The sequence below is a fragment of the Oncorhynchus nerka genome, linkage group LG11 (genome assembly GCF_034236695.1).
Source record: "Oncorhynchus nerka isolate Pitt River linkage group LG11, Oner_Uvic_2.0, whole genome shotgun sequence".
NCBI lineage: Eukaryota > Metazoa > Chordata > Actinopteri > Salmoniformes > Salmonidae > Oncorhynchus > Oncorhynchus nerka.
Genome location: NC_088406.1, coordinates 19,066,430 through 19,090,650, shown reverse-complemented (window position 1 = coordinate 19,090,650; position 24,221 = coordinate 19,066,430). Strand labels below are relative to the sequence as shown.

Genomic DNA, 24,221 nt, shown 5'->3' with positions numbered 1-24,221 from the left:
TACATGAAATGCACACATGCACACAGAATGGGGTTCTAGATGTTGTTAGGGTGACATTTAGCTCTCCTTTTACAATCCTTACTGAAAGGAATATGCATGCAGCCAGCAACACACCTCCCTCCGAATGCTAGCATCAGAATGCTATTGTGGCTGTTTATCATCCCTCCCTGTCCTTCATTCGACAAAGTTGGCCCTAATCATAGGGCCATTCAAGGGAATTGTGTACATCCCAGACGGGGGTATCCCGGGGGTCTCATCGGATGGGGCCACAGTGTCTCCTGACCCCTTCTGTCTCAGCCTACAGTATTTATGCTGCAGTAGTTTATGTGTCGGGGGGCTAGGGTCAGTCTGTTATATCTGGAGTATTTCTCCTGTCTTATTCGGTGTCCTGTGTGAATTTAAGTAAGTTCTTTCTTTCTCTCTCTCGGAGGACCTGAGCCCTAGGACCATGCCTCAGGACTACCTGGCATGATGACTCCTTGTTGTCACCAGTCCACCTGGCCGTGCTGCTGCTCCAGTTTCAACTGTTCTGCCTGCGGCTATGGAACCCTGACCTGTTCAATGTGATTACTATTATTTGACCATGCTGGTCATTTATGAACATTTAAACATCTTGGCCATGTTCTGTTATAATCTCCACCCGGCACAGCCAGAAGAGGACTGGCCACTCCTCATAGCCTGGTTCCTCTCTAGGTTTCTTCCTAGGTTTTGGCCTTTCTAGGGAGTTTTTCCTAGGCACCTTGCTTCTACACCTGCATTGCTTGCTGTTTGGGGTTTTAGGCTGGGTTTCTGTACAGCACTTTGATATATCAGCTGATGTAAGAAGGGCTATATAAATACATTTGATTTGAATTGATATCCTTTGAGTCAATTGGAGGTGCACCTGTGGATGTATTCCAAGGCCTACCTTCAAACTCAGTGCCTCTATGCTTGACATCATGGGAAAATCACAAGAAATCAGCCAAGACCTCAGAAAAGAATTGTAGACTTCCACAAGTCTGGTTCATCATTGGGAGCAATTTCCAAACACCTGAAGGTACCACGTTCATCTGTACAAACAATGGTATGCAAGTATAAACACCATGGGACCACGCAGCCGTCATACCGAGAAGCGTTCTGTCTCTGAGAGATTAACGTACTTTGGTGTGAAAAGTGCAAATCAATCTCAGAACAACAGCAAAGGACCTGGAGGATGCTGGAGGAAACAGATACAAAAGTATTTATATCCACAGTAAAATGAGTCCTATAGCGACATAACCTGAAAGGCCGCTCAGCAAGGAAGAAGCCCCTGCTCCAAAACCGCCATATAAAAGCCAGACTACGGTTTGCAACTGCACATGGGGACAAATATCATACTTTTTTTTGTCCCCTGGTCTGATGAAACAAAAATAGAACTCTTTGGCCATAATGACCATCGTTATGTTTGGAGGAAATAAGGGGAGGTTTGCAAGTCAAAGAACAACCGTGAAGCACGGGAGTGGCAGCATCATGTTGTGGGGGTGCTTTGCTGCAGGAGGGACTGGTGCACTTCACAAAATAAATAGCATCATGAGGTAGGGAAATGATGTGGATATATTGAAGGAACATCTCAGGAGATCAATCAGGAAGTTAAAGCTTGGTCGCAAATGGGTCCTCCAAATGACCCCAAGCATACTTCCAAAGTAGTGGCAAAATAGCTTAAGGACAACAAAGTCAAGGTATTGGAGTGGCCATCAACAAACCCTGACCTGAATCCTATAGAAAATGTGTGGGCAGAACTGAAATAGCATGTGCGAACAAGGAGGTGAACAAGGAGGCCAAGGAGGCCAACAAACCTGACTCAGTTACACCAGCTCTGTCAGGAGGAATGGGCCAAAACTTATTGTGGGAAGCTTGTGGAAGGCAACCCGAAATGTTTGACCCAAGTTGAACAATTTAATGACAATGCTACCAAATTCGATTTGAGTGTATGTACATTTCTGACCCACTGGGAATGTGATGAAAGAAATAAAAGCTGAAATAAAACATTCTCTCCTCTATTATTCTGACATTTCACATTCTTAAAATAGAGTGGTGATTCTAACTGACGTAAAACAGGGAATTTTTGCTTGGATTAAATGTCAGGAATTGTGAAATACTGAGTTTAAATGTATTTGGCTAAGGTGTATGTAAACTTTCGACTTCAACTATATATCTTCAAACTAGTGTGGATGAAAGAAAGAAGATGAGGATAGGAGACAAAGAAAGGAGGTCGCTTTGATCCACTCTAAAGCCTTGGTGTGAGAGGCACTGAGAGCATCCTTGGTAAAGCTCTCCAGTATTTTCTAGAAGAACACTTTACAAATGCTTTCAAGGTTACATTGTTGGAGAATTCAAAGACTCTGAGACAGAGTGCCAGGGTACATGTTTGTGTGCATGCTAAGATCCCAATCACAAAGAGACAGAGATGGATTGCAATGTGCAGTATTAGCCGCCAACAAGACTTGCTAATCTGTTGTTCGTGGCTCTGAAATGCAATAGGGTTAGCATTAGCTTTAGGGGGTAATGCTAAAGCTAGCTGATGAAATTGGTGCAGGGCAGCATTATCTTTAGTGGATAATGCTAAAGCTAACTGATTAAATGGAAGTAGGATAGCATTAGCATTAGTGGGTAACATTGAAGCTAACCGACTAAAATTAAGTGGGATAGTGTTAGCTATAGCTGCTAAAGAGACCCTACTAAGCTGCCATTAGTGGGATTGGAACGGTGTTTGAGTTGCTGCCACATAGAAGATTACTATAAACCACATGCTGCTTATGTAATGAATACTAAGGGAGAAAAATGTGTAGATTCACGCGCCGAGCGCTTTATTGAGGCAGGAATCGTGGTCGCAGGCAATGGTCAAACACAGGTAGGCAGTCAAAAACAAACAATATCTCACAACCATACAAACAGAAAGAACTGAACTAAATAGGGAGCTGATGAGACCAGGAGACTGTCTATTTGACAACAATCTCTGATAGATAGTGTGTTCGATACACAGAAAAGAGCAGGAGATGGTTGGATTCACAGAAAAGAGCAGGAGATGGATGGATTCACAGAAAAGAGCAGGAGATGGTTGGATTCACAGAAAAGAGCAGGAGATGGTTGGATTCACAGAAAAGAGCAGGAGATGGTTGGATTCACAGAAAAGAGCAGGAGATGGTTGGATTCACAGAAAAGAGCAGGAGATGGTTGGATTCACAGAAAAGAGCATGAGATGGTTGGATTCACAGAAAAGAGCAGGAGATGGTTTGATTCACAGAAAAGAGCAGGAGATGGTTGGATTCACAGAAAAGAGCAGGAGATGGTTGGATTCACAGAAAAGAGCAGGAGATGGTTGGATTCACAGAAAAGAGCAGGAGATGGTTGGATTCACAGAAAAGAGCAGGAGATGGATGGATTCACAGAAAAGAGCAGGAGATGGTTAGATTCACAGAAAAGAGCAGGAGATGGATGGATTCACAGAAAAGAGCAGGAGATGGTTGGATTCACAGAAAAGAGCAGGAGATGGTTGGATTCACAGAAAAGAGCAGGAGATGGTTGGATTCACAGAAAAGAGCAGGAGATGGATGGATTCACAGAAAAGAGCAGGAGATGGTTGGATTCACAGAAAAGAGCAGGAGATGGTTGGATTCACAGAAAAGAGCAGGAGATGGTTGGATTCACAGAAAAGAGCAGGAGATGGTTGGATTCACAGAAAAGAGCAGGAGATGGTTGGATTCACAGAAAAGAGCATGAGATGGTTGGATTCACAGAAAAGAGCAGGAGATGGTTTGATTCACAGAAAAGAGCAGGAGATGGATGGATTCACAGAAAAGATCAGGAGATGGTTGGATTCACAGAAAAGAGCAGGAGATGGTTGGATTCACAGAAAAGATCAGGAGATGGTTGGATACTCTTGAACTTTCTTTTACTCTTCCTGCTCTCATCTCCTTCCCTGCATAACCACTGGACCCTTCTCACCTCAAAGGTCCACACCTCCTCTTCCTCCAGGTGCATTGTGGTCCGGCGAGATACCTTGTAATCTGTGATTGGCTCAGGTGAGAGGTGAAACTCTGCCCTCTGTAGATTAAAGCCCGGTGCCATACGCCTTGATGAAGCGCTACTTCAACGCCTTGACGGAAAGGAAAGACAACCAATCAGATCACAGCCATAAATAAAGATCAGACGAAGAGTAATGTAAAAACAATACAGTGAAAGTTCTTACTGTATATAAAAAAGATTATAAACTGAGTGATTCGAGCCATGAATGCTGATTGGCTGACAGCCATGGTATATCAGACGACAAACCATTCCTTTTTACTGCTCCAATAATGTTGGTAACCAGTTTATAACAGCAATAAGGTACCTTGGGGGTTTGTGGTATACAGCTATGGGCTGTATCCAGGCACTCCGCGTTCCGTCGTTCATAAGAACAGCCCTTAGTCGTTGTATATTGGCCAAATACCACACTCCCTAGGGCCTTAATGCTTTAATTATACAGTGCCTTCAGAAAGTATTCACACCCCTTGACTTTTTCCAAAAATGTTTGCGCTACAGCTTGCATTTATATTGATTAAACTGACAATGTGTTACTGGCCTATACACAATACCCCATAACGTAAAAGTGGAATTATGTTTATTAATCAATTAAAAATGAAAAGCTGAAATGTCTTGAGTCAATAGGTATTCAACCCCTTTGTTATGGCAAGTGTCAATAAGTTCAGGAGTAAAATGCGCTTAACAAGTCACATCGAAAATAGTGTTTAACATGATTTTTGAATGACTACCTCAACTCTGTACCCCACACATACAATGATCTGTAAGGCCCCTCAGTCCAGCAGTGAATTTCAAACACAGATTCAAAGACCAGGGAGGTTTTCCAATGACTTCAAAGAAGGGCACCTATTGGTAGATGGGTAAAGAAAAGCTGACATTGAATATCCCTTTGAACATGGTGAAGTTATTAACTACACTTTGGATGGTGTATCAATACACCCAGTCACTACAAAGATACAGGCAACCTTCATAACTCAGTTGACGGAGAGGAAGGAAACCGCTCAGGGATTTCACCATGAGGCCAATGGTGACTTTAAAACAGTGACAGAGTTTAATAGCTGTGATAGGAGAAAAGTGAGTATGGAACAACATTGTAGTTACTCCACAATACTAAACTAAATGACAGAGTGAGAAGAAGGAAGCCTGTACAGAATAAACATATTCCAAAACATGCATCCTATTTGCAATAAGGCACTAAAGTAAAACTGCAAAAAAATGTGGCAATAATTTAACTTTACAGTGCATTGAGAAAGTATTCAGACCCCTTGACTTTTTCCACGTTACAGCATTATTCTAAAATTGATTCAATTGTTTTTTTCCCTCATCAATCTACACACAATACACCATAATGACAAAGCAAAAAAAGGTTTAGACAAGTGTAGCGAAATGCTTGTGCTTCTAGTTCCGACAGTGCAGCAATATCTAACATGCAATCTAACAATTTCACAACAACTACCTAATACACACAAATTTAAGTAAAGAATGGAATATGAAAATATGCATATAACTACAGTGGGGAGAACAAGTATTTGATACACTGCCGATTTTGCAGGTTTTCCTACTTACAAAGCATGTAGAGGTCTGTAATTTCTATCATAGGTACACTTCAACTGTGACAGACGGAATCTAAAACAAAAATCCAGAAAATCACATTCTATGATTTTTAAGTAATTCATTTTAATTCATTTTATTGCTTGACATAAGTATTTGATACATTAGAAAAGCAGAACTTAATATTTGGTACACAAACCTTTGTTTGCAATTACAGAGATCATACGTTTCCTGTAGTTCTTGACCAGGTTTGCACACACTGCAGCAGGGATTTTGGCCCACTCCTCCATACAGACCTTCTCCAGATCCTTCAGGTTTCGGGGCTGTCGCTGGGCAATACGGACTTTCAGCTCCATCCAAAGACTTTCTATTGGGTTCAGGTCTAGACACTGGCTAGGCCACTCCAGGACCTTGAGATGCTTCTTACGGAGCCACTCCTTAGTTGCTCTGGCTGTGTGTTTCGGGTCGTTGTCATGCTGGAAGACCCAGCCACGACCCATCTTCAATGCTCTTACTGAGGGAAGGAGGTTGTTGGCCAAGATCTCGCGATACATGGCCCCATCCATCCTCCCGTCAATACGGTGCAGTCGTCCTGTCCCCTTTGCAGAAAAGCATCCCCAAAGAATGATGTTTCCACCTCCATGCTTCACGGCTGGGATGGTGTTCTTGGGGTTGTACTCATCCTTCTTCTTCCTCCAAACACGGCGAGTGGAGTTTAGACCAAAAAGCTCTATTTTTGTCTCATCAGACCACATGACCTTCTCCCATTCCTCCTCTGGATCATCCAGATGGTCATTGGCAAACTTCAGACGGGCCTGGACATACATTTACATTTACATTTACATTTAAGTCATTTAGCAGACGCTCTTATCCAGAGCGACTTACAAATTGGTGCTTTCACCTTATGACATCCAGTGGAACAGCCACTTTACAATAGTGCATCTAGGTCTTTTAAGGGGGGGGGGGGGAGAAGGATTACTTTATCCTATATCCTTTATCCTACATGCGCTGGCTTGAGCAGGGGGACCTCGCGTGCGCTGCAGGATTTTTATCCATGACGACGTAGTGTGTTACTAATGGTTTTCTTTGAGACTGTGGTCCCGGCTCTCTTCAGGTCATTGACCACATCCTGCCGTGTAGTTCTGGGCTGATCCCTCACCTTCCTCATGATCATTGATGCCCCACGAGGTGAGACCTTGCATGGAGCACCAGACTGAGGGTGATTGACCGTCAACTTGAACTTCTTCCATTTTCTAATAATTGCGCAAACAGTTGTTGCCTTCTCACCAAACTGCTTGCCTATTGTCCTGTAGCCCATCCCAGCCTTGTGCAGGTCTACAATTTTATCCCTGATGTCCTTACAAGGCTCTCTGGTCTTGGCCATTGTGGAGAGGTTGGAGTCTGTTTGATTGAGTGTGTGGACAGGTGTCTTTTATACAGGTAACGAGTTCAAACAGGTGCAGTTAATACAGGTAATGAGTAGAGAACAGGAGGGATTTTTAAAGAAAAACTAACATGTCTGTGAGAGCCGGAATTCTTACTGGTTGGTAGGTGATCAAATACTTATGTCATGCAATAAAATGCCAATTCATTACTTAAAAATCATACAATGTGATTTTCTGGATTTTTGTTTTAGATTCCGTCTCTCACAGTTGAAGTGCACCTATGATAAAAACTACAGACCTCTACATGCTTTGTAAGTAGGAAAACCTGCAAAATCGGCAGTGTATCAAATACTTGTTCTCCCCACTGTAAGTGTGTGTAAACTTCAACTGTATGTAAATGAGTTATTTCTCTATTTCATTTTCAATCAATTTGCCAACATTTCTAAAAACATGTTTTCACTTTGTCATTTGGGGTATTGTGTGTAGATGGGTGAGATTTTTGTTTTTTTAATCAATTTTGAATTCAGGCTGTAACAACAAAATTCATTATTTCTGAAGGCACAGCATGTACAGAGTAAACATTTTAATGGTGAACAGCCATTGGTCTACCCATAAGGCATTCAAAATCATCACTTATCAGGTTGAACACTTCCTCTGTCCCAGGCAATGACACAGGGTTGTGTGTGTGATGATCATGATGTGTGTGGACATTGTCCAGACATTGATACAGGGTTCTATTTGTGAGGGTTTGGATGGATCTCTGTAGTCCAGACATTGATACAGGGTTCTATTTGTGAGGGTTTGGATGGATCTCTGTAGTCCAGACATTGATACAGGGTTCTATTTGTGAGGGTGTGGATGGATCTCTGTAGTCCAGACATTGATACAGGGTTCTATTTGTGAGGGTTTGGATGGATCTCTGTAGTCTAGACATTGACACAGGGTTATGTGTGTGTGAGGGACTTTGAGTGTGTGTGGATGCGTCTCTGAAGTCAAACAAACCTTGTTACATGAAGGCAAGCTACAGTAACAGAATTACAAGTTATGTCACTATGGCAACAGGAAAGCACTAAGATTAGTCAACAGCGATGATATCAGTACTTGATGTCCTTGTGCCGCTCTGTCAATCTGACATTTCGACTGAGCAGCCTAATTATCAAATCAAATCAAAGTTTATTTACAACGTGTGCCGAATACAACAGGTACAACCTTACAGTGAAATGCTTACTTACATGCTCTAACCAATAGTGCAAAAAAGGTATTAGGTGAACAATAGGTAAGTAAATAAATAAAACAGTAAAAATATAGGCTATATACTGTAGCGAGGCGATAAAAGTAGAGAGGCTACATACAGACACCGGTTAGTCAGGCTGAGTGAGGTAGTATGTACATGTAGATATGGTTAAAGTGACTATGCATATATGATGAACAGAGAGTAGCAGTAGCGTAAAAGAGGGGTTGGTGGGTGGTGGGACACAATGCAGTTAGCCCGGTTAGCCAATGTGCGGGAGCACTGGTTGGTCGGGCCAATTGAGGTAGTATGTACATGAATGTATAGTTAAAGTGACTATGCATATATGATAAACAGAGTAACAGCAGCGTAAAAGAGGAGTTGGGGGACACACACAATGCAAATAGTCTGGGTAGCCATTTGATTACCAGTTCAGGAGTCTTATGGCTTGGGGGTAAAAACTGTTGAGAAGCCTTTTTGTCCTAGACTTGGCACTCCGGTACCGCTTGCTATGCGGTAGTAGAGAGAACACTCTATGACTGGGGTGGCTGGGGTCTTTGACAATTTTTAGGGCCTTCCTCTGACACCGCCTGGTGTAGAGGTCCTCTGGTGTAGAGGTCCTGGATGGCAGGCAGCTTAGCCCCAGTGATGTACTGGGCCGTACGCACTACCCTCTCTAGTGCCTTGAGGTCGGAGGCCGAGCAATTGCCGTACCAGGCAGTGATGCAACCAGTCAAAAGCTCGGTCCTCCTTTTCCTGTAGTCCACAATCAATTAATGTGGGTTTGAGTGTGTGACTGTGCGTGTGTGGGGGGAGGTTCCTGCTCCTGCATGTAATGTCTATGAGTCAGTGTGCAAGTCTAGCATGTGTATTATATATCACCATGGATGTGAGAGTGATGTACAGTGGGGCAAAAAGTATTTAGTCAGCCACCAATTGTGCAAGTTCTCCCACTTAAAAAGATGAGAGGCCTGTAATTTTCATCATAGGTACACTTCAACTATGACAGACAAAATGAGGGAAGAAAATACAGAAAATCACATTGTAGGATTTTTAATGAATTTATTTGCAAATTATGGTGGAAAAAAAGTATTTGGTCACCTACAAACAAGCAAGATTTCTGGCTCTTGCAGACCTGTAACAACTTCTTTCACTAAGCTACACCTGTTGTATTCAGCGCACGTGACAAATAAACTTTGATTTGATTTTGATTCACACAAAATCACGTTCTCTAGTCTGACAATTCATCCACAGATGAAAGGTGAAATCCAGAAAATCACATTGTAGGATTTTTTATGAATTTATTTGCAAATTGTGGTGGAAAATAAGTACCTACTTTGTTTGGGATCATCACTTTCTCTCCTCCAACTATTTTTAAACACACAGATGGAACGGAAAGCGGCAGGAAATCCCTGTGATAGAGCACTGCCAAACCACTCTCAGGGAATAGGAAAGACAACAGGGGCATCGTGTGGTGAAGAACGGAACTGCAGGACACTTGAAATAAATATTTTTGTTGGGGCAATGTGGGAGATAAGTGTGTGCTTTATCTCTCGCTCTGCGTCGCCATCCTTAGTCTTTTCCTCCAGGAAATGAGGCTACGTAGAGCGCTCAACCATTTCAGATGAAGAGGTCTAGGCTTAGTTGAAGGGTATTTGGTGATTTTAAAGGGGGATTTGGGAGAAGGCGATGGCGGTGTGCTCGTGGGAGGAAATGCAGACTGTGCTTGAATCTTAAAGTGTGGCAAGTGAAGTGTGTGATAATGAATGGAAAATAGAATGGAACAAAACAAGCAAACGTTGTAGTAGAAGACAAGGACCAGTCCAATAATGCACAGAAGAATGCACTGGAGGTGACGAAATTGTCCACGTCAGAAGTAACCTGTATTGATCTTCAGAGCAGGGTGCCAGCCGAATGAGTTATAGCTGGTTGGATATAGATGACGATCTCAGGAGTGGTCAGTGCAAATCGCCTGATCCGTATGGTAAATGGGAGGAAGGAGAAAAGCCTGTGGATATTATTGTTGTTTGAGGAGACTCTACCTGAATATGTGAAGCTTGGTTATGAGGTATGTGGTGAGAACATGAGTCTCCAAACCATGACATTGTGGGAATTGTAAAGGATATGGTCACGTGTCAAATGTTTGTAGACAGGATAAGTATGGATTTGAAGAATAAGTGAATGGAAAATGTTGCAACTGTGGTGGGGATCATTACTCCGGACTTCCTTCGGTGAAGGAGATCAAAGTGTCGAGGATCAGGGCTGTGCAGCGGATTTCCTATGTGGAGACAGTGAAGAGTTGAAGATGTGGCGGTGGATGCATTGCAACCAGTTAGTGTTTTAAGCCAATCAAGTGTTCTGGGCACACTCATTGTGAAGGTGGATTTTGTGGCATTTATAACTACAGTGATTCATTATACAGCACAAGTGTCTAAGAAGTTGGATATTATATCTGCAGCAGATACGTTTTTGGGGCTCCAAGACTCAAAGGCAGAAGCACTGGAAAGACCATTGTTAGGAAATGACCCACCCTCACACGAGTCTTCTGGGCCTGTGTAGGAACCTGATTAGATTGTTTTTTCCAGAAAAGTAGGCTAATTTTGTTTAGTTCATTTATTTTTTGATAGTTTGTATGATATTTTATTTTGACCCACATTACATTTTTCGCGGATCCTTATTATCCACCCGCACAGTAGATGGCGGAATGCACATCCAATTGTTGCGAACGCCAATATACCATAGACGAAAGAAGATAATCAAGGGAGAACATGGCAAGTTATTACTTTCTATAGGAATAACACATTCAACGAACCATGGATGATTTGGCAAACATTAACTGTTCGATTCTCTTTCTCCTTGCGCTGCACACATGGGGCTGCCAGCAACCACTCGGACTGGGTCCACGAGTCACACCGGAGTGCCAGTTTCAGTGAAGAACCGGTAGACCGAAGTTCCGCTTTTAGCTAACGTCACCTCTCGTAATGCATTTGGCTAGCACTGACAGCTTCTGTGAAGTATCTAGCCATTTTAGCTAGCTGTGAGGCAAGTGTGTCAGCATTTTAAGCACTGTAAATGCCACAAAAACATAGTTAACTAGCAACGCATGAGCGCTTGATAAGGCAGAATGTCACCTCTTGAACAGCGGTGTTTGCTCCACTTCAAGAACACGACAGCGGGCTCTAACAACACATGACTTGTGGAGCCACTGATGGAACGCTACACGTCAGAATTGGTGGTGGCAAAGGACGGACCAATGGGAAGGACGGACCAATGGGAAGGATGTTTACCTCGCGTCTCAACAATGTGTCGTTCCGATTCAGATTTTGGCGTTGATGAGCATCTGATTTATTCTCTACAATTGATAAGGTGAGTTATTTAACAAAAATCATTTATAGCATTACGTAGTCGAGCGTTGCCATTTCGGCTTAATAAAATTGATCTGTGGAGGTTTGAGTTTTTACGGTGCAAACGTGATGGTGTGCATGTTAGCTAGCTACTGTAGCTAACGGATCAACAAACCACACCGATTAGGCTACGTTACCAAGCTAGCTGATGCTTTTCACACAAAGCTTTTCACACACTGAGTTTTACATAGGTTCCAGTTTGGACTATCCTGATCCCCGTCTCACCTCAGAAAATAGAGAGAGAAGATAGCTATGATAACTAGCTGTTCCACCATCATTCAATCGTTGCCCCAAATAAATGAAAAACAACATGATTGTGGCATGGTTTGAAATGATGGTTGTCTGCAAGCACATCTTTGTTCCTAGGATACTCAGCAGGTGAAATACACAGCAGTCTTCTTACACATTGGGTCTGTCAAAGCATGTGTTTGTCCTGTCACAGATAAAGATACAGAACAGACCCATTTTGAGTTGTATTGAAGATAAGTTTACCACCATTTTGATCACCTAATCGCTCTCTGGTTGCTCTCCTGTGTTTGTCTTTCAGGAGGAAGCTGAGCTCTGTTCTGGTTGCCTGAGGACACACCTGCTGTAACACTTACCTGTGCTGTGTGAACCTTGGCCTTTGCGTGAACTAAGGGAGTGTGTCACCTGAGGCAGGACAGCGGGATTCTTCTCAACCTTCATCCATCGATCTTCAACACTCACTTCTTGAAGTCCAAGCTAGCCTGACTGCTCTCTCCCTCTCTCTGTATCTATTCATCCATCCATCTACAACACTCACTTCTTGAAGTCCAAGCTAGCCTGACTGCTCTCTCCCTCTCTCTGTATCTATTCATCCATCCATCTACAACACTCACTTCTTGAAGTCCAAGCTAGCCTGACTGCTCTCTCCCTCTCTCTGTATCTATTCATCCATCCATCCCTCCTTCACACTTCTCCATGCTTCTGCCCAATTATGTCCCTCAGTAAGACTTCTGTCTCTCCGTCGCTCCGTGATCCATCTCTCTGTCCATCTGCTCCCCTCCTGACCGCCAGGCTGGATTTCCTGCAGATGAAACACTTGAAGAGGAAGAGGAAGAGTAACTACAGCGTTCGTGAGACACAGACACTGATCCGGGAGATCCACAAGCGACGAGACGTGCTGTTCTCCCGCCAGCAGAACACCGCCATCAACGAGCTGAAGAGACGAGCCTGGGAGGAGGTAGCAGGAGGCGTCAACTCACTGGGAGAGGGCGAGCTACGCACATCTTCAGAGGTATGTGCTAGGAGAGGACTTCCATACTGACAAATGATGTTGCAAAAGAGACGGTGTTGTAGTCTTCAAGTCCGGTCTCTGGACCGCGTATTGAGTGTCTCGTGTCAGATACATTTGTACTCTGTTTTGACTTGGTCTCGGACAGTGAGGTCATTTCTTCCAGAGATCAGTGGAGTAAAACAATGAGTAATTGTCAGCTCCCATCCAGTCAGCACATAAACCCGCTTTGCAAGCCGTAAAATCCACTCTCCTTTAATGACAAATTAGTATTTTATCGCCTATTGAAACCTTGGCTTCCTACTTTAATCATATACTGTCCTTTACTTTGGTTGAAAAATATTTGTTGCGCTTGTCAGAATTTCCTTGATTTGCTGGTAGGGAAGAGTGGGGGAAATTGTTTGAAAGTTGCACGCTCACTATTAGTAAGGGGAGACCAGGCGAAGTTGTACTTTTTAAAATCTAGTATAAACCTGTTTGGGTTAGTGATTATTTGTAGTGGCTCTCTGTTTGCCCTCAACATGCTTTTTCTTTGTCTCACCGTTCTCAATGTCTAAAGAATCCATACGTTCTCCTGAAATATTAACACAGAAATACTGGACATTTTTGAACTGTTAAGACCGGGAGGGGGGCGAGGTTTTCGGAGACAGAGTCAAAAATGTGAGTCCAATTCAAGACCATAATTGTGAGTGTCAAATCCCCACCATGAGTTTGACTTGATTTGCTCCGGTCTTGGTCTTAAATTGGTCTTGCTTTAGGTGGTCTCGAACACAACACTGAAAAGATAGCATGAAGTATCCTACATACAAGGGCTGCATTTCAATAGTTTCATTCAGCCCCATTCACTGGAAGGAGTTCCATTGGGATCCTCCTTCCCAGTACAGATTTACTTCTACTTCCGGATGAATGTTGAGTTGTGACATCACCACTGTTTGTAATGGTTGTGTGTGTGGTTCCAGGTGAAGCGGCGTTACCTGGACTGGCGGTCGCTAATGAAGAGGAAGCAGCTCCATGCTGAGCTGTCTCTCTCCACAGGGCTGAAGGCAGAGTATGATCCGTCCTCCCCTGAACACGACGCCTCACTTGGTTCAGGGGACCAGTCGCTCGACCTCTCTAGCTTTCCCAAGGAGTCCCAGTGCGACTGGCAGGACCTGGCGGATCTTGGAGAGCCCAGCGGACACGCAATGTCTACAGGGATTAAGATGGAGGAGGAGGTCAATGGATACAGGGTGAGGATCTCTGTGTGTGTGCATTAGTGATTTGATGGAGGAGGAGGTCAATGGATACAGGATGAGGATCTCTGTGTGTGTGCATTAGTGATTTGATGGAGGAGGAGGTCAATGGATACAGGGTGAGGATCTCTGTGTGTGTGCATTAGTGATTTGATGGAGGAGGAGGTCAATGGATACAGGGTGAGGATCTCTGTGTGTGTGCATTAGTGATTTGATGGAGGAGGAGGTCAGTGGATACAGGGTGAGGATCTCTGTGTGTGTGCATTAGTGATTTGATGGAGGAGGAGGTCAATGGATACAGGGTGAGGATCTCTGTGTGTGTGCATTAGTGATTTGATGGAGGAGGAGGTCAGTGGATACAGGGTGAGGATCTCTGTGTGTGTGCATTAGTGATTTGATGGAGGAGGAGGTCCGTGGATACAGGGTGAGGATCTCTGTGTGTGTGCATTAGTGATTTGATGGAGGAGGATGTCAGTGGATACAGGGTGAGGATCTCTGTGTGTGTGCATTAGTGATTTGATGGAGGAGGAGGTCAATGGATACAGGGTGAGGATCTCTGTGTGTGTGCATTAGTGATTTGATGGAGGAGGAGGTCAGTGGATACAGGGTGAGGATCTCTGTGTGTGTGCATTAGTGATTTGATGGAGGAGGAGGTCAGTGGATACAGGGTAAGGATCTCTGTGTGTGTTCATTAGTGATTTGATGGAGGAGGAGGTCCGTGGATACAGGGTGAGGATCTCTGTGTGGGTGCATTAGTGATTTGATGGAGGAGGAGGTCAATGGATACAGGGTGAGGATCTCTGTGTGTGTGCATTAGTGATTTGATGGAGGAGGAGGTCAGTGGATACAGGGTGAGGATCTCTGTGTGTGTGCATTAGTGATTTGATGGAGGAGGAGGTCAATGGATACAGGGTGAGGATCTCTGTGTGTGTGCATTAGTGATTTGATGGAGGAGGAGGTCAATGGATACAGGGTGAGGATCTCTGTGTGTGTGCATTAGTGATTTGATGGAGGAGGAGGTCAGTGGATACAGGGTGAGGATCTCTGTGTGTGTGCATTAGTGATTTGATGGAGGAGGAGGTCAGTGGATACAGGGTGAGGATCTCTGTGTGTGTGCATTAGTGATTTGATGGAGGAGGAGGTCAGTGGATACAGGGTGAGGATCTCTGTGTGTGTGCATTAGTGATTTGATGGAGGAGGAGGTCAGTGGATACAGGGTGAGGATCTCTGTGTGTGTGCATTAGTGATTTGATGGAGGAGGAGGTCAGTGGATACAGGGTGAGGATCTCTGTGTGTGTGCATTAGTGATTTGATGGAGGAGGAGGTCAGTGGATACAGGGTGAGGATCTCTGTGTGTGTGCATTAGTGATTTGATGGAGGAGGAGGTCAGTGGATACAGGGTGAGGATCTCTGTGTGTGTGCATTAGTGATTTGATGGAGGAGGAGGTCAGTGGATACAGGGTGAGGATCTCTGTGTGTGTGCATTAGTGATTTGATGGAGGAGGAGGTCAGTGGATACAGGGTGAGGATCTCTGTGTGTGTGCATTAGTGATTTGATGGAGGAGGAGGTCAGTGGATACAGGGTGAGGATCTCTGTGTGTGTGCATTAGTGATTTGATGGAGGAGGAGGTCAGTGGATACAGGGTGAGGATCTCTGTGTGTGTGCATTAGTGATTTGATGGAGGAGGAGGTCAGTGGATACAGGGTGAGGATCTCTGTGTGTGTGCATTAGTGATTTGTGGGTTGAAGGGAAAACAATGTAAAAAAAAATCTGTAAATGTAGAATTCTTGTGAAATTCATATTCATAAGTTATATTGTAGGTTTTTCTATCATTTTTATCTGGCGTTAGTGCGTAGCCAAAGCTTTAGGGTCTAACTGTAGCATGCCAAATACACACCAATTGCCAAATGCTTTTGGGAACTTGGGCAGAGATAGTTAACATCTGTCCACTGAGGCAAAAAAGACCATGTCGTCTAAGTTTAATTCAATAAGAGGAAAAGCTGCGAAATGGAGAGTTGAAAAATAAATCGAAGGCAGGGCAGTATTCCATTTTTAAAATCTTTTTTAATAGATTTGGTTCAGTGGTAAAAGAGGATGATGGCAGTTGCCAGTGTGATTATGGTCGCTATACAAATTCAACAGTTGCCAGTGTGATTGTGGTCGCTATACAAATTCAACAGTTGCCAGTGTGATTATGGTCGCTATACAAATTCAACAGTTGCCAATGGCAGTTGCCAGTGTGATTATGGTCGCTATACAAATTCAACAGTTGCCAATGGCAGTTGCCAGTGTGATTATGGTCGCTATACAAATTCAACAGTTGCCAATGGCAGTTGCCAGTGTGATTATGGTCGCTATACAAATTCAACAGTTGCCAAATTCAGTTGCCAGTGTGATTATGGTCGCTATACAAATTCAACAGTTGCCAGTGTGATTATGGTCGCTATACAAATTCAACAGTTGCCAATGGCAGTTGCCAGTGTGATTATGGTCGCTATACAAATTCAACAGTTGCCAATGGCAGTTGCCAGTGTGATTATGGTCGCTATACAAATTCAACAGTTGCCAATGGCAGTTGCCAGTGTGATTATGGTCGCTATACAAATTCAACAGTTGCCAGTGTGATTATGGTCGCTATACAAATTCAACAGTTGTCAAATTCAGTTGCCAGTGTGATTATGGTCGCTATACAAATTCAACAGTTGCCAGTGTGATTATGGTCGCTATACAAATTCAACAGTTGCCAATGGCAGTTGCCAGTGTGATTGTGGTCGCTATACAAATTCAACAGTTGCCAATGGCAGTTGCCAGTGTGATTATGGTCGCTATACAAATTCAACAGTTTCCAGTGTGATTATGGTCGCTATACAAATTCAACAGTTGCCAATGGCAGTTGCCAGTGTGATTATGGTCTCTATACAAATTCAACAGTTGCCAATGGCAGTTGCCAGTGTGATTATGGTCGCTATACAAATTCAACAGTTGCCAGTGTGATTGTGGTCGCTATACAAATTCAACAGTTGCCAGTGTGATTATGGTCGCTATACAAATTCAACAGTTGCCAATGGCAGTTGCCAGTGTGATTATGGTCGCTATACAAATTCAACAGTTGCCAATGGCAGTTGCCAGTGTGATTATGGTCGCTATACAAATTCAACAGTTGCCAGTGCCAATGGCAGTTGCCAGTGTGATTATGGTCGCTATACAAATTCAACAGTTGCCAATGGCAGTTGCCAGTGTGATTATGGTCGCTATACAAATTCAACAGTTGCCAATGGCAGTTGCCAGTGTGATTATGGTCGCTATACAAATTCAACAGTTGCCAATGGGTCGCTATACAAATTCAACAGTTGCCAATGGCAGTTGCCAGTGTGATTGTGGTCGCTATACAAATTCAACAGTTGCCAATGGCAGTTGCCAGTGTGATTATGGTCGCTATACAAATTCAACAGTTGCCAATGGCAGTTGCCAGTGTGATTATGGTCGCTATACAAATTCAACAGTTGCCAGTGTGATTGTGGTCGCTATACAAATTCAACAGTTGCCAGTGTGATTATGGTCGCTATACAAATTCAACAGTTGCCAATGGCAGTTGCCAGTGTGATTATGGTCGCTATACAAATTCAACAGTTGCCAATGGCAGTTGCCAGTGTGATTATGGTCGCTATACAAATTCAACAGTTGCCAATGGCAGTTGCCAGTGTGATTATGGTCTCTATACAAATTCAACAGTTGCCAATGGCAGTTGCCAGTGTGATTATGGTCGCTATACAAATTCAACAGTTGCCAATGGCAGTTGCCAGTGTGATTGTGGTCGCTATACAAATTCAACAGTTGCCAATGGCAGTTGCCAGTGTGATTATGGTCGCTATACAAATTCAACAGTTGCCAATGGCAGTTGCCAGTGTGATTATGGTCGCTATACAAATTCAACAGTTGCCAGTGTGATTGTGGTCGCTATACAAATTCAACAGTTGCCAGTGTGATTATGGTCGCTATACAAATTCAACAGTTGCCAATGGCAGTTGCCAGTGTGATTATGGTCGCTATACAAATTCAACAGTTGCCAATGGCAGTTGCCAGTGTGATTATGGTCGCTATACAAATTCAACAGTTGCCAATGGCAGTTGCCAGTGTGATTATGGTCGCTATACAAATTCAACAGTTGCCAATGGCAGTTGCCAGTGTGATTATGGTCGCTATACAAATTCAACAGTTGCCAGTGTGATTATGGTCGCTATACAAATTCAACAGTTGCCAAATTCAGTTGCCAGTGTGATTATGGTCGCTATACAAATTCAACAGTTGCCAATGGCAGTTGCCAGTGTGATTGTGGTCGCTATACAAATTCAACAGTTGCCAATGGCAGTTGCCAGTGTGATTATGGTCGCTATACAAATTCAACAGTTTCCAGTGTGATTATGGTCGCTATACAAATTCAACAGTTGCCAATGGCAGTTGCCAGTGTGATTATGGTCTCTATACAAATTCAACAGTTGCCAATGGCAGTTGCCAGTGTGATTATGGTCGCTATACAAATTCAACAGTTGCCAGTGTGATTATGGTCGCTATACAAATTCAACAGTTGCCAATGGCAGTTGCCAGTGTGATTGTGGTCGCTATACAAATTCAACAGTTGCCAATGGCAGTTGCCAGTGTGATTATGGTCGCTATACAAATTCAACAGTTTCCAGTGTGATTATGGTCGCTATACAAATTCAACAGTTGCCAATGGCAGTTGCCAGTGTGATTATGGTCTCTATACAAATTCAACAGTTGCCAATGGCAGTTGCCAGTGTGATTATGGTCGCTATACAAATTCAACAGTTTCCAGTGTGATTATGGTCGCTATACAAATTCAACAGTTGCCAATGGCAGTTGCCAGTGTGATTATGGTCGCTATACAAATTCAACAGTTGCCAATGGCAGTTGCCAGTGTGATTATGGTCGCTATACAAATTCAACAGTTGCCAATGGCAGTTGCCAGTGTGATTATGGTCGCTATACAAATTCAACAATTGTAAGACAGGGACTTCAAAATGTCATGTCAAGTGAACTGTAATGTTCGGATGGGTTCAATGGAATAGTAGCCATTACTTAAATCTGGACACTGACTGTAGGTCTATAACCTCTCATAAAGCCTAATAATATTTTTAACAGCTTTTAATTTCCTTAAAAAACGGTAAATCTGATGGCATTTGGAAATGTTGCATTTTCTCCCCGTCCCTAAAAGTCTTGATGAAATAGTGAAGTGAGAAAAATTTTACAGACATCAACTAGATTGACACATCCATTCTATCGATTTATGACGACATTCTGGTGAGCAAGGCTTTATTTAGTCTTCTAGGCCTGTCAAAAAATTGTTCTGCCATCTGACTACAGAGCATTTTCTATATTGCGGGTTAGGGTTGGTGTGGGCCTCAGATTTTCACTATCACATTTTTTATATATTTTTACTTCACCTTTATTTCACCAGGTGGCCAGTTGAGAACAAGTTCTCATTTACAACTGCGACCTGGCCAAGATAAAGCAAAGCAGTGTGACAAAAACTACAACAGAGTTACACATAAACAAACGTACAGTCAATAACACAATAGAAATAATCTATGAACAGTGTGTGCAAATGTAGAAGAGTAGGGAGGTATTTCTATACATCGAGAGGTACATATACTTGGGCTGTTGCGGTTTGGGTTATTAGCAATTGTGAACAAACAGCTGACCCGCGCATCACTAGTGTTAGTGTCAGCATGTATGTATTGTGTTAATCAGTATATTAATGATCAGAATCCCTCTGTCTCTGTGTTCCTCTCTCTCTGTCAGCTGGAGGGTGATAGCGGAGAGGGAGATGGTGAGGTAGAGGAGGAGGAGGATGATGATGATGAAGATTGTTTCCCCTCCCTCCTACCCGACATGGGAGAGCGCGATGTACGTATCCCGGAAGTCTTCTCACACATTGATGAGTTTGGAATGCTCAGCGCCTCAAAGGGGACGGCGACCTCAATAAATCGGGACCTCTCATTGGGCGGAATGGGCTTTGCTGGGTTAGGACTGGCCAATCACGAGAGTACGGGACTTCTGGTTGGTTTGGAGAAGCAGCGTGTGGAACTGGAGAAGCAGCGCCTGGCTGTGGAAACGGAGCGGCTTGTGGTGGAGAGAGAGAGACTCCTACTGGATAAGGAGAGACTGAGTCAGTCGAAGGTGGAGAGGGAGAGATTGCAGCTGGAGAGAGAGAGATTGCAGCTGGAGAGAGAGAGATTGCAGCTGGAGAAAGAGAGACTTAGGCTGTTGCTCATGAACCAATCAGAACGGGCTGCTGCTCCCCCCCAGCAAGGCCCTCCCTCCTCCTCCACCCCTATCACATCCTCTTCCTCTGCTGTGGATGGACAGAATGAGAGAAATGAGAATAAACCCTGGCTTTCTATGATAGATCTGGAGGGTGAGAGACTGAGCCTGGAGAAGGAGCGACTGCAGTTAGAGAAAGAGAGGCTGCAGTTCTTTAAGTTTGAGTCTGGACGACTGCAGATAGAGCGGGAGAGACTAGAGGTAGAGAGAATGCAGCTTCACCAGGACCAGGGTCATTGAGAGAGGGAGGATAGGATTGCATCAAATAACATTTTGTCACATGCTTCGTAAACAACAGGTGTGGACTAACAGTGAAATGCTTATGGGCCGTTCCCAATAATGTAGAGAGGAAATAGAGAAATAATTGAAAGATGATGATGATGATAATAATAGATACATAATTAGAAATGAAAAGCTTTGTTATATACATGGGGTACCAGTACCAATTTGATGTGTAGGGGTACAAGGTAATTGAGGTACATACAGTGGCAAGAAAAAGTATGTGAACCCTTTGGAATTACCTGGATCTCTGCATAAATTAGACATCAAATTTGATCTGATCTTCATCTAAAGTAAGTCACAACAATAGACAAACAGTCTGCTTAAACTAATAACATACAAATGATTGTATTTGTCTTGTCTTTATTGAATAGATCATTTAAACATTCAGTGTAGGTTGGAAAAAGTATGTGAACCTCTAGACTAATGACTTCTCCAAAAGCCAATTGGAGTCAGGAGTCAACTAACCTGGAGTTGAATCAATGAGACAAGATTGGAGATGTTGGTTAGAGCTGCCCTGCCCCATAAACACTCACAACATTAGTTTGCTATTCACAAGAAGCATTGCCTGATGTGAACCATGCCTCAAACAAAAGAGATCTCAGAATATCTAAGATTAAGAATTGTTGCCTTGCATGAAGCTGGAAAGGGTTACAAAAGTATCTCTAAAAGTCAGTCCACGGTAAGACAAATTGTCTAGAAATTGAGAAATGTTGCTACTCTCCCTAGGAGTGTCCGTCCTGCAAAGATGACTGCAAGAGTACAGCGCAGAATGCTCAATGAGGTTAAGGAGAATCCTGGAGTGTTAGCTAAGACTTACAGAAATCTCTGGAAGATGCTAACATCTCTGTTGACGAGTCTACGATACGTAAAACACTAAACAAGAATGGTGTTCATGGGAGGACACCACAGAAGAAGCCACTGCTGTCCAAAAAAAACATTGCTGCACGTCTGAAGTTCACAAAAGATCACCTGGATGTTCCACAATGCTACTGGCAAAATATTCTGTGGACAGATGAAACTACAGTTGACTTGTTTGGAAGGAACACACAACACTGTGTGGAGAAAAAAAACACAGCACACCAACATCAAAACCTCATCCCAACTGTAAAGTCTGGTGGAGGGAGCATCATGGTTTGGGGCTGCTTTGCTGCCAGACACACCAGACATCCCAAGAATATTGCTGATATGAAACAGTGTTGTAAAGAGGAATGGTCCAAAATTCCTCCTGACCGTTGTGCAGGTCTGATCCACAACTACAGAAAACGTTTGGTTGAGGTTATTGCTGCCAAAGGAGGGTCAGTCAGTTATTAAATCCAAGGGTTCACATACTTTTCCCTCCCTGCAATGAGAATGTTTACACGGTGTGTTCAATAAAGACATGAACAATTATAATTGTTTGTGTGTTTGAGTTCAAGCAGACTGTTTGTGTCTATTGTTGTGACTTAGATGAAGATCAGATCACATTTTATGACCCATTTACGCAGAAATCCAGGTCATTCTAAAGGGTTCACTTACTTTTTCTTCCCACTGTATGTACATATAGGAATAACGTGACAGGTAATGAACAGTAGCAGCAGCGTGTGTGATGAGCATTAAGGGATATCTACGAGAGAAGTGCCTGGAAGAAGGGTCAAAGGAGAGGGGAGCAGTGTGGTCTTTATCTCAGTGTAGACAGGCCAGGTGTGAGCCTCTATGAGCAGTCACCTCCATGGTCCACCTCTCCTGTCTGTCTCAGACCGCTCCAATAGCTTGATACACAATAGCTGAATAGCTCAACCAATCAGACAGTACAACCATCAAACTGACCTTAGATCAACAGGGCGTCTTCATCCTACTCCAGGTTGTTGGCAAAAGGATGTTATCCAGTTTTATTTCCTGTAGAGGCTGGATCAAGATTCAAACTGCCACTCAGAGCCACTACCAATCACATTTAAAACCATCCCCCTGCCAATCATTCTGTTATGCTTGTGGACTTTGTTGCGTTCAAATATGGATTATTTCAATTCAAAGGAGATGTTAATTGAACACATATAATCTGTGTCTACCACAGGAGGTTGGTGACACCTTAATTGGGTAGGACAGGCTTATGGTAATGGCTGGAACTGAATAGTGTCAAATACACCAATCACGTGGTTTCCATGTGTTTGATGCCATTCCATTCACTCCGTTCCAGATGTTGTTGTGAACAGTCCTCCCCTCAGCAGCCTCCACTGGTGTCTACAATGTGTGTTTGTTTCAAGTGAGTGGTTGTGTACTGGGAGAAACTGTTGTTTTGTGTAGCTCAGTACTAACGTCCATGTACTGCACAGAAAGTGGAGTAGCTGTAAACTCAAAAGTACAGAATGCTCTACAGTATACTACTGTATGTGACTCAAACCAATGTCATGTAAGGCTTTACAGAGATTTTACTTTAATTTTACCAAACCTTTTGTCTTTTTTAATGGTGCTATTTTGATTGTGTGTTTGTGGTTTAGTACTACGGTGAAATGTTCTATATTAGCTCAGTCATCCAAGGAAAGAGTTGAATATCTCTGCAGGTTCAGTCTATTTTAAGAGATGAGAAAAGGATAATGTTGCCTATATGCTTTCTGCATCGCCTTTAAGACTCACAATAAAGGATATAAATGAATAGTGTTATTTATTTTGAATTCTGCCTGTTTTTATGAATACATCTGGTGTGAACCCACATTCACACTTAAATCAGCTGATACACCTCCATCTCTCACAAACACAGCAGGCAGTTCAACTCACAAGACTAGGGTTTTTTCTGCTTTGAGATGTTCTGTTGTCTCTTTCTGCAAGGAAAGACGATATGAAAGGATGTGCTTCAGCTGCTGACTGGTTTAGCCGTCTACGTCAAATACTGTTTTATAAAATGGTCCTTTTTCACTGGTGAAACGTGTCTACAATAAATGAACAATGAAATGAGTGAGAGACTGAATACTAAATAATTGCAGCAGTTTGGCTGCTGAAAATATCCCTCATATCTGTCTAGTATTATACATATTGGTGATCATATCTGTCTAGTAACATACATATTGGTAATCATATCTGTCTAGTAACATACATATTGGTAATCATATCTGTCTAGTAACATACATATTGGTGATCATATCTGTCTAGTAACATACATATTGGTGATCATATCTGTCTAGTAACATACATATTGGTGATCATATCTGTCTAGTAACATACATATTGGTAATCATATCTGTCTAGTAACATACATAGTGGTGATCATATCTGTCTAGTAACATACATATTGGTGATCATATCTGTCTAGTAACATACATATTGGTGATCATATCTGTCTAGTAACATACATAGTGGTGATCATATCTGTCTAGTAACATACATAGTGGTGATCATATCTGTCTAGTAACATACATATTGGTGATCATATCTGTCTAGTAACATACATATTGGTAATCATATCTGTCTAGTAACATACATATTGGTGATCATATCTGTCTAGTAACATACATATTGGTAATCATATC

General features: G+C 42.9%; 1 protein-coding gene across 1 annotated transcript; it reads left to right on the top strand.

Moving 5' to 3' along the window:
• Window positions 1–10,938: 10,938 nt before the first annotated feature.
• Window positions 10,939–23,350, top strand: LOC115123992 (myb/SANT-like DNA-binding domain-containing protein 4). Its single transcript, XM_065024278.1, has 4 exons — window positions 10,939–11,571; window positions 12,157–12,867; window positions 13,824–14,093; window positions 19,918–23,350. The coding sequence occupies exons 2-4, from the start codon at window positions 12,568–12,570 to the stop codon at window positions 20,677–20,679; spliced, it is 1,332 nt and encodes a 443-aa protein (XP_064880350.1). The 5' UTR covers window positions 10,939–11,571; window positions 12,157–12,567; the 3' UTR covers window positions 20,680–23,350.
• Window positions 23,351–24,221: the final 871 nt, after the last annotated feature.